General features: G+C 31.7%; 2 protein-coding genes across 4 annotated transcripts; both read right to left on the bottom strand.

The window, feature by feature from the left end:
- On the bottom strand, positions 1-7016 carry LOC107021306 (TNF receptor-associated factor homolog 1a). 3 transcript variants are annotated; one of them, XM_015221942.2, is made up of 10 exons: positions 6929-7016; positions 6337-6529; positions 3006-3117; positions 2205-2293; positions 2044-2112; positions 1828-1957; positions 1166-1324; positions 552-891; positions 349-461; positions 1-246 (listed from the first exon to the last, which is right to left on the bottom strand). In XM_015221942.2, the coding sequence occupies exons 2-10, from the start codon at positions 6506-6508 to the stop codon at positions 171-173; spliced, it is 1260 nt and encodes a 419-aa protein (XP_015077428.1). In that variant the 5' UTR covers positions 6509-6529; positions 6929-7016; the 3' UTR covers positions 1-170. The 3 variants fall into 3 exon arrangements, with proteins under 3 accessions (XP_015077428.1, XP_015077427.1, XP_015077429.1); XM_015221941.2 differs by having other exon boundaries at positions 6805-6939; XM_015221943.2 differs by lacking the exon at positions 6929-7016 and adding an exon at positions 6671-6789.
- A 2209-nt stretch (positions 7017-9225) lies between these two features.
- On the bottom strand, positions 9226-11444 carry LOC107021426 (serine/threonine-protein kinase BLUS1). The gene has a single exon (XM_015222083.2). It carries the CDS (start codon positions 11344-11346, stop codon positions 9796-9798), a length of 1551 nt encoding a protein of 516 aa, XP_015077569.1. The 5' UTR covers positions 11347-11444; the 3' UTR covers positions 9226-9795.
- Between the last annotated feature and the right edge of the window lie 4306 nt (positions 11445-15750).

The following is a 15750-nucleotide window of genomic DNA, read 5'->3' as shown; positions in this document are numbered from 1 at the left end:
GCAAACAGAAACTGACCTAGTAGCATCACTTTCAGATTTATCGATTAATAATTGTATAATTAATGAAAATCTTATTCTTCATGCAATTTTTGAAATCGAACTCAATGCAAATCAATAACTGTTTTTTCCTAATCAGATACTAGTTTAGGTTTCTGCTCAGTTACAGCCAGCTAAACAGCCTCTTCAATACTGAGTTTATCTAGCTCCGTTAATGCAACAGCTTCCTCATATGCAACCTCTATTTTACTGCATAACGTAAGCGATAAAGTGAACGTTAACTATCAAAAGTTGTAGTCAGTAACAACATACCACTAGTTAAATGACAAAATAACACATTAAAAACGTTACCTGAAAATATGTGCAAGGACAAATATTTCAATAGTTTGCCGACCTAGTTCATTTAAGCGCCTCTCATCGCGCTGAATGGAATCTTCGTTCGTGTCTTCTCCAGGAGTGACATCCTGAAATGAATAGGGAATGGTAAAAGTAACTTGGCAGTAGTCGTTGGACATGTTTGCATAGAGTTTCAAGAATGCAATTATGCAACTCACATTTGTATGGTCTCGAGGACCTTTTTCATTCTTCGGAGGGAACGGCTCCAAAACAGCCCTCTCAAGCAAAAGCAAGACATCATCCACCAAGACAAACATGTCGTTCTCCATGGAAACAATAGGAACTGTTTGTTCCTCTGCATTCCCTTTACCTGACTCTCCATTAGTCTGGCCTACCAGAGCTTCAAGACCACTGCACAATGAATCCATCATAAGAGTAGACGTAACCTCTTTTTGTATGAAGAAGTTCTTGACCATCAATTTCAGAATCTGATCTGATTTCTCCCTCAACATGAGGCGTTTACAATTTTGGTCTATTCCCAGCCAAAAAGCACAGAAACTGAAACACCATCATAAAAAAGCAGTCAGTAAGTTTAACATGGAGAGTTAAGAATTAACACAAATCAGAACATAAATGATATTAGGCAGTGACCAACAGAAGGCAAGGGGAACAAAAACCTTATTCAACTTATATCTTATATATGAGTATGAGTCAGTAGCCACCATTTATGTAGCTAAATATTACAGAGAAAAAACATAGAAATAGAAGCTAGAAACTCTCACACCAATAGTCTCCAAAACATGGAAAACAGCTAAAAAAATTCACATCCTACCTCGGCCATCTAGCTTTATCCCCTATAAATTTCCCAAGCTTTCCTCGTTGCTCTTCCACAAAATGAAGGCAAATTTTCTCAACGTTCGTCAAATACACCCCAACAATTTCTCTCCTATATTGGACGTCAAGGCAATGGAAAGGACGGTCTGCTCTCTCCCTACAAATAAAAAACATAGGTCAAAATGGTTAGCAGATCTCCCTAGAATCAGATAATCACTGTTTGGGATCCATAAAAACATGAAAGAGACAGCTTATGAGCTGAAGACTAGATACATAAGGATACAGTAAATTTTTATATGAAATGGAATTTTATGCTCAAAGAGAAGAATACAGAGAAGAGGACTGAACGTCCACAAGCTGATTAGAAAAGTTAAACTGGAAAATTAAAATAAATAGAGGCTTCCAACAAAAGATATTATCTTCTTGGTCCACATTCATCTAAGTTACTATTTGGTTTATAATTAATACTAGGCAGTAACGGTACTTCTAAAAAGACATCCTGTCCATGCTGAAATCGATGTCTAAGTTTGACACTCACTAGGTATAATACATCAAAAAGGTGCTATAGACTAAACAAAGTAAAACTCCTATATAAGTAGATCCTCCGTTATTCATTAAATGGGAAAACAAAACTATATAAAGGAAAGAGTCGTTATAAACCTGATAACTTGAACATGAGCTTTGATAATGAGGGTACCAGAATCAACGAATCCATCTACAACTTCGTCGAGCTCCATAAATTTTTTCCATCCCCAATCATGTTCTTCCTTCCAGAAACGATGCAATGTATCTACAGAAAAATTTACAAGTGCATATTAATGTGATAGAAGGGAACCAAGAAGTCCATCACGCAAGAAATGTGTCTAATAGATTCACCTGAATACTTGGACTTCTTCGGATCTTTGTTAACCACAGCTATAGTAAATTGTGCAAAATGACTCCAGCCTGTTATTATGAAGATGGAATGGAAAAACATCAGCTTAGCTAAAGCATCATTTTTGAAATAGATGTGAAAAACACTATCAGCATTATCACACCTGGAAGAAGATCGTGATGACCAGCCACACAAAGAAACAAAGAGAGATGACTGCAGACATCACATCCCTGAGGATAAATCAAAATATACCTGCAACCAACAGTTGGATGAAAGAACTTTTATTAGTAATTTCTTAATTTATAAATTGATAATGTCATTCGATAAGAGGAAAAACAAGCATATAAGAATCTGTTATTCCTGCCAATTGGCAATGTCGACTAAAAGTAACAAAAGTAGCAAAATGGATCACAGATCTAAATTCTTAAGTTTATTCTCACAAAAGACAAAACTACACATACTACTTTATATTAGTATACGAGAGCTTAGTCAGCACCTAAAGAATATTTTGTTTCAACAAAGAGAAGGAGCGGGGGCACGTCATATATGAATCATTCATTTGTGTCCGAACAGCTCAAGGGGAAATAAAAGGATTTACTTCATTGTTTCTAACAAGGAAACACAACCCTTACATCTCCCCTTTGCCTGAAGGAATAAAGAGGTAAGCACATAAAGCTTTTCTGCAACTCTCTGCTCTTTACCTCTTAAAAATGAAAGCCAAATAGGAAAGATAGACAAGGCTAAGTGGTCCTATGACCTAAAAAGTAAGAGAGTTTATTCAATTAACAGTTGAATGCCATAAAGATTAATCAACAGCTGATGCATGATTTTTCCAAATCAATACAACAGCCTGGAAAATGGGAAACACATCTGGCTCTACCTTCTAAGCGTTTAAAAGATGAGATCATAGAGCCAACTGCACAAGTATATTTCACTAGAAAACTCTTAACCGAAGATATAATACCATTTGTAGCCGCCAATCTCAAATTCATTACTCCGAAGTTCTCTGTTGTTAATTTGTAAAAACTTTTCAATCTTCCAGGTAAATTTTCCATATAGATCAACTGGTTTAGGTCCTGAGAAGCAATAGAAAAGTTAAGAAAATAAATAACGCGGAGAGCTTTAAATAAGGCACATAAAATAGGGAACAAGTAGAGAACTGGTGAAGTATAAGGAAGAAACTTCATCTTAGAAACAGGCAGTTGTCTCTCTGAAAGTTAGAGGGCAGAAATTTGACACGTGACAAGCAAATAGTTGGTGCACGATTTGCACTTCTTTTCTTATATCTAAGCTTGACTGGGAATGGGGTATTTATATTACTTTTAAATAGCTCAAGGGATACTAGGACCCTTGCAAAGCTCCAATGTCTCTTAGAAAAAAGTTTTAAAGTCGGAGGGGGTAATCATGTACTATCTCTATTCCAATTTGGTAAATGCATGCATGATGATATCTTTCCTACAGGGGATTATCAAGTATACTTCAAGCATATCTAATAGGTTAGAAACAACATGTTATTTTGCAATTTATTTCTTGTGTTGAAAATATGAGAACATAAGAGATGTACTGATGATTTTATGATATAATGAATGAATGGCAACATTTTTAGAGAGTCTGACAAACATAGCCTAACACTTCACCCTATCCGTTAAAACTCAAAATCGAGAAACTACTTCAATTTGCTTTTTTGAAAATATCGAAAATAAATAGTCCCAAAATGATAGCCAAAGAGCCTATCATGAAAACAATCAATTGTGTTTCCATGCCAAATTAAATGGGTTTACCTATATGAATTATCTACATCCAACTTACTTTATTTAGACCTATTTCATATTAATACTAAATAATTTGTCTTATAACTTAAGAGTTGTTGGTATGAACCCACCTTTGAAGACATATTTTCGAAAAAGGAAACGTGAAAGGGGAAATAGAGAGTCTGGAACTGCGGATGGAAACAGTCAGCCAAACATTAAGTAACTGCTTCCTGGATATGCTCTAGCAGTTACCCATATTATAACTACTATCAGATTAGGCTTTACAGTTTTCTAGTTGTTTGTTGTAGACAATATGTATCCTATATATATATATATATATATATATAGTTAGGATTATTTTTAGGCAGGATTAATATATATTTGAATATCAGTTTCTGGAGACTTTCATTTCCAGTCTCCTATTTATTTATTTATTGAGTTTAGATTTTCTAAAAGGAAAAATAGTAGATTATCTCTTTTTCTAACAGATAAAAGAATCTAAAAATCAATATTCGATCGAACTGTCTTTTTTCCTTCGATCCGTGGAAAGATATACTCGGGGGTTTTCGATTTATTTATATGAAGTATGAAGGAAAGGGACTGTTTGGTCCTTGAAGAGTTCTTTCAAAACAAGGGATTGATTGAATTATCTTATTAAGACAATTCATGGTTCATATGCTTAGTCAGAAGGAATAATCCAATGGAGTATCAATAGCAAGTTCCGTTCTTTCTCATCTATCTTTTTAAAGTTTTCCAGCATCTAATAGTTGCCTAGACATGGCTGCTTTTATTATGACCATGGTATCCGACAAACTTACGCACACCCGAAATTCCACGAGCTACCATTCACCTCCCACCAGCAACAAGTACCAAGTAACTCTGTCCACAAGTATAGGACAGATGAGACGAATCACCTAATGTTTTTTTGTCTTTGCTAGGAGTTGAACCTGAGACCTCGTAACTCTCAATCACTTCATTGATCAATAGGCCACACCCTTAGGTGCCATTGTCATTATTTAAAAAACAAGAAAAAAGAAGAAGAAGAATTAGAAGCTCTAAATGAAGAGATTTGGACTTCCATGTTGGAGTCTCAAGTTCGAAAGCTCTTGCCCTCGAAAGCAAGGGGTTTGCTTTCTGGGTCGAGCTCGTCGCACCAAGCTTGCCTAGTGCGGGTTACCTCTCCTATGTGGTTTGCGAGTTATTGCATAGGAGCGGGGGTTTTACCCTATGCGCACCCAAAGGTTAGCGGCTGCGGGTTTCCTTGTCATAATAAAAAAATGAAGAGATTTTCTAAGTCCTCATTTGTTTTTATTGAGATTAAGTGATCTAAATATGAATACACATCTAAATATTAAGATGTCCATTAAGCATTAGATGTCTAAATTCAAATACATGTCTGAATATTAAGATGCGCATTCAAAAACTGTGTTCTTTTTAAATCCTAAAATGTATAAATGTCTATATTCAAAGATTCATAATTATATAATTCAACAAAAACTAAATTAACCTAATACTATACATCAACTGGGTATGGTGAGCTAATAGTAGGTTGTGTGTCGTAGCTAATGGTGATGGTGGTTGGGAGTAGAGGTTGATGGTGGTTGATAGTTATGGTGGATGACAGTAATAGCTAATGGTTTTGGTGAATAGTAACGGTGGTTGACGATATATGACATGGTGATTAATGGTAGTGATTGTTCGAGGCCATTGGTGGTTGTTATAGTAATGGTGGTTGATGATGATGATAGTAAATGATAGCTAATGGTAGTGACAACTAATTGTATTGATTGACAAAGATGGTGATTGTGGCTGAAGGTCGCAGTACGTAGTTGATAACGGTGAGGGGCAACAACAGTATTTGATAATGGTGGACAGTTGCGGTCTAGATAGATGGAATTGGTGAACTATTTGTTACATATTTTAATGATACTTAGACTTTTGTTGCATATCTTAATAATCCAGATTTATTCAAACCAATAAGTGGTTGAAACATTTAAAGGTACTTGCTTGATTAAGATTTGAATGAGTAAAATTCAGACCTAAAAAACAAACTGACTTAATGACTGAGACCTAAATAATTAAGATTAAGACATTCACTAACTGCAAGCAGATGAGGTATAAATCTCATACTTATCTCTACATTACCATATTCACCACTAATCTTTCTAAATATTAGTCCCAACTAGTTGAAATCATTTCTATGGAATTTTTTGCTTTTCCCACAAAACTTGTTTTTAGTGAGTCAGGTTGTCACCGCACAATCACCAGAAAAGGTGCTTGTCAACAACAATTGAATCCTAATGGTCCAGCTTATCATAATCAAGTTCAAGTCGCCCGCAGCCTATGAGCTCTCACGATAAAAACGAAGCATTTGCAAACTCATTTCCCACAAATGCATCTTAATGGAAACAATATACCAATGCTTCAAGGGAGAGAAACAAATAATACCAAACCAAACAACATAAAACTACTCCCTTATCTGTCAAGAATGAAAATGAATTTATAAGGATAGTTGGCAAAAAATCAAAAAGAGAGGCATCATACCGTCATCATCTTCATCGTCCACTTCATAATCGTCGTATTCATCATCGTCTTCATCATCACTGATGCAGTGTGGAAGTGATGTTAATGGAGTTCCATTTTCCATCTGCTGCCCCTTTAGCACTCCCTCCAGATACTTCCCTATTCCTGCCTCTTCACTTGCGCTTGAAACCATTTCTCACTCCACCAATTTCACCTGTTTTCGATTCAAACAAGTAAAAACACCACTACAAATTAACTAATCTTTACCCAAAAAAACGCAAAATGCAGAATTGAATTCAAAAGCGAAAAGCAATGCAATATGCAGATCATGCTATTGTCTAATAAAAGCAGTCACCCTCATATATTATCATTAAAAGTGCAAATTCTAAGTTCAACTCTCAAACCCCTATGTGAATTCACATCACCTAACATACACATCAAAAACATCATATATTATAAAACCCAATTAGCGAGTAAGAAAAGGAACACCTCAGAAATTGAAATTTGTCCACATCAAGAAGAAGCCTAAACTAAACCTAAACCAAAAGCAAGCAAATCAATGCCGATGGAATTACTTAAAACAACAAAATCTGAAGCGTATAAAAATACTGACGTGGAGATTCGAGAGAAGGAAAAGAAAAAGTCACAAAAAGGGAATTGAACGCTATTTTCACGTAACTATAATTCTAATTGATAAAATAAAAAAGGAGATTTTGAGTTTTATATATTAATTTTTTTATTAGATTTTCAATGAATTAAAATGGAAATATAAATATAATTGATAAACGTGATTTTGTGTTTTTATATTAATTTTAAAAATAAAATAAAAAAGTTAATAAATTTTGAATGAATTAGCGGTGCTAGGTTTTTAATGACGGGGGTTTATTGTTTTGAATTAAAACAAATTTTATAATTGTAAGAACAGAAAAAAATTAAAATGTGAATAACAAACAAGGTTTTGAATTTAAAATAAATTTAAAAATTTTAAGAAAAGGAAACAATTAAAACGTGAATAAAAAATTAAAAAAAAAAAACGAATCGGACGCGTGACAATGTTGCGTGGCTGCCATTTGAGCTAGCGAATTCTGTTATAGGAATTGTCCTTTCAATTCTCTTAGCCTTTACTTTTTTTTTTATATATAGGTATATTCGGTAAAAATTTTTGACGAAGTCATGTAACATGACATATGTTTAAATTCATCTCTGTATATCAATATGATGAAAAAATATATCATAAATGTTAATCAAACTTTTAAAAAGAAACAATAACAATTAAAAATGGACAAATATATAGGAGCGAATTTAGGTATACGGGTGGGGGTGTCACGGCACCCAATGTTTTCAAAAAAACATTATATTTACGTGTATATATATATAATAATTAAATATGTATTACTTTTGTCACTCAATGACTATACAATGGAATAGCCCAATTGGCAAAGGATAAACCTCTACAACAATATTTAAGTTTTTTTGCTTACTCCTTTTTTTCTTTTTCTTTTCTTTTTCTCCATTCATTCTTATTTATTTACTATTTTTTATTAATTCAAATTGACCCCTTTTCATAATTAATTTTATTTTTTACTTTCTCTTGCACTAATTATTAATTTATTGATTTGAGTGTAATGTGTTTATTTTATTTTATTTTATCAATTAGTGAGTACTGAATTATGAGTATTCAATAAATATTATTAAAAATATATTTAAATAATAATTTTTAGAAAAAACATAAGTTTCAAAAATATTTTTTTTAATTGAAAGGTTCTTTAAATCTTCACCGACATTTTTGCTAAGTAAGATGAATAGGGTGAAACTACAATTTTTATTATTTATCAATATATCTCCAACAACAGAAAAAGTCAATGGAAGATGAATATATTATGTTAATATTATTAGATGGTTTATACAATCTCAAATTTTAACGTGATTATTTTTCCTCAAAGTTTCAGCGAATAAGACATTTAATTCCAAAAAGAAAATAAAAATTAAATTGTTTAGTTATCTCTGATCACATAATATCTAAAAAAAATATTACTATAGGTACATTTGATCGATTTGTTTATAAAATAAAATAAAATTAGTAACCTGAATTGTAACCAAAATTAAAGTAACCAGTTCTTTTATCTTACTTGAATGTTGTGGCACCTCCGACCTTCAAATTCTAGATCCGCCTCTACGAATATAGTACTCCCTCCGTTTCAAAAAGGATGACCTAGTTTGACTTTGAACGGAGTTTAAGAAAAGAAATAAGACTTTTTAATCTTGTGATTCTAAATTAAAGTTATGTCAAATGTACTAAAATGCCCTTAATCTTGTGGTCTTAAATATGTAATGTGAAAAGTTAATGTTAAAGTGTTGCCAAAAAGAAAAGATGTCATTCTTTTTTAAACAGATTAAAAAGGAAATAGAGTCATTCTTTTTAAAACGGAAGGAGTATCAGGAATAACTTTTGCCTCATTTTTTAAGTTAAAGAATAACAATGCATTTAAGTATTTAAACTAATAATGGCCGAAAATAGCGTAACACAATAAATTGATGTTCAACATTAGCTTAAGCGATAACATAAACTATTCAATAAGTTACTCAACAATGCTTATAACAAGGTCAGTTCACGAGCATATATTACTATCAACGCAAGAAATTGCTGCACTTGCAACTTCCTTTTTTTCAACTTCTAACAAAATATATCTCCATTCATTTGCATACTATTTTCTGCTGCAGAAATTCTTTCACATATACTAAATATATAACAAAATTGCAGGATTATAAGTGTATTGATTCAAGGTTGTAAAAAATTTAAATTATAATGAATAATTAGTGATAGATATTGATGTATGAAGCATAAGAAAATATTGTTGTTCGAGCTTAGTAAATAAGAGAATTGATGAGAGAGGAGAAAAAACTTTGAAGTCATCGCTCAAACAAGGTGTTTTTATTGATGGACATGGACTCTGGAGTTAACTACGTTTTATATTAGACTAGATGCGAGAGAGATACTAAGGTATAGTGCTGCTACTAGAGAAGGCTCTTTCATGTTAGGCCCCGTAGACACGGTCAAAGCAGTGTGCTTCTTTCACGACATGCTATAGTCCTGAGTGTCTTCCAGTGCTCCCTAGGCTCTCTTGATCAAATTTGAGAGTTCACTTTGCCAGTCCATGAATATGCCGCACCCAGTAGTTCGAGGAGTTGGCCAGATATAGATCGAAGCCCTGCCTCGAAAAAGTGAGGACTTTTGGACAGATTCCGGGAGATATAGCTCCTCAGCTCATATATACAAAGATCTTGTGATTTGATCTGTAGTAAAGACGGGAAGAATGTTTCAGTGTACACATTCTTGAGCTGTTGTATTTTGGAGGGACAAATCAGTAATGTTATTAGCGGATTGGTGAAAATTCTACTAAGACATAACACAAAACACATTGAACGCTTATAATAATAAAAATTTCTAGGAATACAATAGATATATAAGTTCTTCTTCTACTACTCATTGGAATAGTGGGACTTGAGAAACTCTATCTCAAGCTGCAAAGTAGAATTTTTCTTCTTCTCATTCTCAACTTCATTTCTCAACTTATCAATCACCTCAATCAAATTGTCTTTTTTATTCACATCCACAACATGTTGTTCCCCATGAAAAATGCTTATCAAATTCATTACATTTTGTCTTTGATCATCCAAACTCTTCTTCAAAAACAATAAGCTAGCCAACATTACTTCCCTACTAACACTTTCACCTCCAATTCTTCTATCTCCACTACAATTCATAGCAACCCCTTCGACCTCAGACGATTGTCGTGAACCTCCTGGTGAACTTATAGTCGATGTATCAGAAAACAATTCTGATACATCGACTTGTTTCACCACATCATCGACATAATTTGGCTTTAGGCTACTAATATCTTGATCTTTTTCAGTTGTGAAAAGTACTGGATCAAGTTCGAACCCATCCACGTTGAAATTCCATCCACTGATCCTTCTTTGTTTAGAAATTTCTCCATTTTCTGGATCATCATCGTCGTCGTCTCCATCAGATTTCTTTGAGGACAAAAGTCTGTGAATCTTTACTTGTTTAAACCTCTGTTCCACACTTGGCAAGCCCTGCAAAACATGCTTAACAAGAAAATCAGGGCCTTTATTACAGCTTTTAAAGAATGGATGCTTTAATAGTTTCTCTGCTGTTGGCCTTCTGAATGGATCTTGATCAAGACATAATCCTACCATATCCTTAAAACCCTTTGAGAATTTCTTGGTGTTTTTTGTTTTCTCATAATCAGAAAATCGAAATCGTTTAGTGATTTTCATGAACAAGGATTTTGAAGGAGGGAGATGAGACAGGGGAGGTCTTCCATGTGCTAATTCAAGAGCAGTAATACCAAAAGACCAAATATCAGCCTTAAAACTGTACCCTGTATGTGAATGTATCACTTCAGGTGCCATCCAATACGGAGTTCCAGCTACATCGGTGAACATTAAACACGAAGATGAGGAAGAAAAGGACGATCCATAACCTGAAATTGGCTCGAAAATTGATGCAGAAACTCCAAAATCCGCGAGTTTTATAGTTCCATCAGAATCTATAAGAATGTTTCCTGCTTTAATATCGCGGTGAAGGTGGCCTTGATTGTGAAGGTAGGCTAATGCATTGAGCGTCTCTTTGAGGACGATCGCGATACAGGGCTCAGATAAACCATCAGGGAAAGCAGAGGAAATGATGGATTGAAGAGAACCTGCAGACATAAAAGGCATGATAACCCAAAGACAACGATCGACAGTAAAAGAACAATGTGCTTTAAGGATATTTGGATGAGAAAGAAGGGACATTGTCTTGGCTTCGCGTCTAATGTTGTCGAGATCAGCTCTTGATTGATCAAGATCAATAGCTTTGATTGCTACGACGGATGAATTCATAGGAATACATATGGCTTTGTACACAATAGCACTAACACCTCGACCAATTTCATCGAGAATTCTATAGCATGTGGAGTCTAAAGGATACTGAACTTGATTTTGCTCTTCTTGATTATAAGCCATGAATGTGTTGTGTTTTGTTTGTAGAGAAAGAGTTGAAGTATGGGAAATTTATGAATGAAAGTTTGTTGAAGAAAGAGTAAAAAGTTGAGGATACAGAGTAGGTTGGAGTGGTTTTCTTGTGAAAGATTTTATTAGTCTTTTTAAAGTGTTTTTGTGTTTGTGCATGTGAATTTTCAACTGTTTCTAACTAGATGTTCAGATGTGGATCATGAAAAATGTGAAAGATCGAAAATACTTCGGCAAAGTAACAACCTTTCAGAAAAGTCACAACCCTTCATTTTCTATTCACACCTTTAAAACTCAACAAAAAGTTGGCTTGGTTGTTCGGTTTTGAGACATACTTACGTGTTATCAATGTTGAGACATTGCTACCACTCGATTGGATTCTGTGTGTCTTGTAATTTCATGGCTTGAAACTTAAGCATTTTAAGCTAAATTGAAATGTGCATGTTGTCACTATAAGACTTGAAGATTTGTCAAAAATTCACAATTAACTCTAGAAGTATCATTAACTTGACTTCATCCGCATAAAAGTGGAATAACTAAACATATGTGTTCTACATGTATATTACTTATCTATTTATTCAATTTTATACAAATTTAAGTGTGTACATACAAAGTTAAAAAGCATAAATATCAGTTAGGACCAAAAAATTTGAAGGCATAATATTTATTTAAAAGAAGCTACTACAAAGCAATTTTGGGTCTACTCTCATCCTCAAACGACAAAACTTATACTTTAGAGTTTGAATTTAAGTTCATTTATTTGATAATGAGTTATTTTAAGTTATATATATGGCTAGTGTAAAATTTTTTTTACATTATCATATTATATTTATCTGTTGTTGTAGCAAATTACATCTCTCTTGCTTTAATGAAGTTGACCAAAAAGATTTTTTTGGATAATCATTCTTGATAACTATGCATTATAGCATTATACAAATATGAATATCGAAAGAAAAGCTTTTGTAATAAATGAATTTCCAAATCGTTCTTTTATAGAGAACAACACTCCTCACTCTCTATAATTGAATTTCTTCATAACTTTATTATATTTATTAGTTAGGTAAATTTTAAAATTGTCAATCAAATATCGTATAAGTTATACCATTAGAATATAAAATAATAAATTTTATAGTACTTTAGAAGTTGTGGTATGCGTAATCTCAAAGTTATTCCCCTTTATGAGTAATGGAAGTTGGCATGTAAAAAGTACAATTTTTTGAGGAAAAAAAAAGTTTTGCCTCCTTGCTAAAATTGTAATTTATTTGTAAAAGTGGAGTTTTCCTACTTTTGCAGGATGAAAATAGGGCAACTTTCACATGTAGCAAACAAAAAATTCATATTTGTATGTTATAGCAAAGTTTGCATAATTGCGCTTTATAGCAAACATAAAACTGTATAATTCGCTATACATATACAATTGTATAATTCGCTGACCTAAATTGTATAATTCGCTGGATTATTTCGCTGCAATTGTATAATTCGCAATTGTATAATTCGTTGGCCTTTTTCTCTGCAATATTTGTATAAAATTTGCATTTGTCTACAATTGAATTGAAGTAAAATGTTTGTAAATTGTATAATTAAGTGTATAACACGAAGATATGTTTTTGCATGTGTATATATAATTTTCTCTCGCTTTATACAAAACAGAAACAGAATTTATACACTTCTGTGTATAAAGCGAGAGAGGCGAGCAGAGGGAGAGTGGCGAGCGAGAATGGGAGAGTGGCGAGCGAGATTTTTGGGAGAGAGACGCCTGACAAACTTTGGCTAACGTTTGCTATGGAGCACAATTAAATCAAACTCTGGCTACTCCATTTAATTTAGGTTATTAGTTTACTATTATATACAATTTTCCCATGAAAATATGATATATGAATAGTCATTTGTTTATATTTTCGTGGTCTCGAGTTATTTGTCAAATTTCTCTTTTATTTTCTCCTTAAAATGAAATATTAATTAGGAAATTTTTGTTCGTCGAATATTAATTCTATCTATGTGACATATATCTTGAAGTGTCTGTAATATGCAAGAAAGTACTATTAAAGGTACGTAGATCAGAAAAAAAAGTAATTAATTTGATCTTAAACTTATAAAATAACTATTATTAAAATTACGATAAATAATTTGAAATAAAAATTTATGTATATGCCATATATTTTGAAGTGTTGGTAATATGCGAGAAAGTACTATTATAGATAGGTAAATTGAGAAAAAAAAATGTAATTGATAAAATGACAAATAGTTTAAAATAACTATCACTAAAAATTAGAAAAAATAATTGGAGATAAAATGAGTAATACATGTAGTTTCAACTAAATTCAATGGGTATAAATTAAATATAAAATCTTCCTTCATTTATAGATGGAATCACAAGCATATGCATATGTCTTCCTTTTTAATAAGATCTACTAATAGGATATCTTTTTTCTCCATATTTTTTTGTCACATATAAACATAGTAACTAAGTCTCAGTTTATATAACGCATTTTTTTTTGTTAATTTGAAAAGAATAATATATATATACTAATAATTTAATTTTAAAATATATATTTTCTTTGTCCTACTATTAGTAAATAGAGTTATTTTATATTTATTGTCGATAAATCAACGGATATCTAATGAAATTAGTTAGAATGTATGAAATATAGCCCATATCATCAATTTTTGTATAGTCATACAAATACATATATCTTGTTTTTAATCAAAGTTTCAAAAGTCAGTTTTCTTTTTTTAAATTTCATGTCAAGTCAAACAATATCACATAAATTATGACGATCGAACTATTTATTAGTACTTCACTGCAATACATGGGGATGAGTGGGTTTGTTGTGTTGTGTCCTTCAATTGGCCAGCAGTTCCTCACTAAATCTAAAGCTAAACATGGTACAATCTTTTGTATTCTTTGGATAGTTCTGAAACAATGTCTCTTTCTCCATTGAAATAAAATGGAAACAAAATCTATCATTCATTTATATTATTTACTTTGGAATTTTAAATCTAAGGGTGATTTGACCTATCTTATTACTCATCATTATTACTTGCATTCACTTCCAACTAGCAAACAACAAAAAATAATAATTGTATAAAATAAATGAGACATGTCGTAGGTTAAAATAAATTGTTAAAATTTAATTTTTTAAAGTAAAATCTCTAACCATGATTTAGTTAATAAATATATTATATATCAAGTATCAAAATTATTATAATTTCACAATTTTAGCAACATATTATTTTGTCCATAAATATAGGTAAAAAAGTTTTCTTACTATTATTTCTTTTTATGTAGGATCTTTTTTTTATTTTTCTTTTATATAGTATTTTTTATCTAATTAGAAGAATAATTAAATAATTAGAATTACGGAAACTATAATTAACCTACCGTATGTACTGGTATCACCATATTCTTAATCTTATTATGAAATTGAAATTAGTTTGTCAAAATGGTTTGATTATCTCTAGGTAATTTATTAATCACAGACCAATATACCTTTAACAAAAAAATTACAATAAAAATATTATATAAAAGAAAAATAAAAAAAAAAGATCCTACGTAAAAAGAAATAATGTGAAGAAAACTTTTTTACATAAATAATATAGACAAAATAATATGTTGCTAAGATTGTGAGATTATAATAATTTTGATACTTGATACATAATATATTTATTAACTAAATCATGATTAGAGGTTTACTTTGAAAAATTAAATCTTAACCATTTATTTTAACCTAGGACATGTGTCATTAATCCAAATAGAAACTTGGGGAAAATGAAGAGAAGAGAAATGGAGAGGAGCCGAATCCCAATAGAATATATCTGAATAAATAATATCGAAAAATTTAATTACTATATTTTCAAATAATTTTTTTTTTAACATGCGAGGACATATATTAATACATATTAAATAATATTAAGGTTTTTGTGTCTAAATAATAGGAGTAATAAAGTAAATAGAGCCAAAACATCATGGCATGTATCATTAAATTTCCTGATATTAGAAGAATAAATTCAGCTTTATGCTTTAGTTGCATGAAGGATGAGTCATTTGATAAAAAGTTTGTGTATCACACAAAAATAGAGTTCAGATTCGAATTTTGAGAATGAAAAAAATTATAAATATAATTATTTTTTTTTAAATAAATTATACCAGACGAATTTAAAATATATAGTTGATCAGTAGATATCAAATATCATATATAATCATAAATAAAAGATGAGAAGATCTAGAGAAAGTTGAATGACCTTGGAGAACAAAGCTTCCATATTAAGTAATTTATGAGCAAATATTGAGTTTTTCTCCTAATATAAATACACTCTTAATGTTTTTATTCTTCTAAGTTCTAAGTAGTATTTTTATGGCCACATTGTATAACACCCCCCCACCCCCACCCCCACCCC

The sequence above is a fragment of the Solanum pennellii genome, chromosome 6 (genome assembly GCF_001406875.1).
Source record: "Solanum pennellii chromosome 6, SPENNV200".
Classification (NCBI taxonomy): Eukaryota; Viridiplantae; Streptophyta; class Magnoliopsida; order Solanales; family Solanaceae; genus Solanum; species Solanum pennellii.
The sequence above is the reverse complement of the archived record's forward strand: the minus strand, read 5'-3'. Positions and strand labels throughout refer to the sequence as shown.

Excerpts from the sequence above, each read along its gene's own strand:
- LOC107021426 (XM_015222083.2), bottom strand. The coding sequence starts at position 11,346 with ATGGCTTATAATCAAGAAGAGCAAAATCAAGTTCAGTATCCTTTAGAC.
- LOC107021306 (XM_015221942.2), bottom strand. The coding sequence starts at position 6,508 with ATGGTTTCAAGCGCAAGTGAAGAGGCAGGAATAGGGAAGTATCTGGAG. Across the intron at positions 2,294-3,005 it reads GAGATTGGCGGCTACAAATG|GTATATTTTGATTTATCCTC; the intron begins GTATTATATCTT and ends TGTTGGTTGCAG. Across the intron at positions 2,113-2,204 it reads TCATCACGATCTTCTTCCAG|GCTGGAGTCATTTTGCACAA; the intron begins GTGTGATAATGC and ends TCATAATAACAG.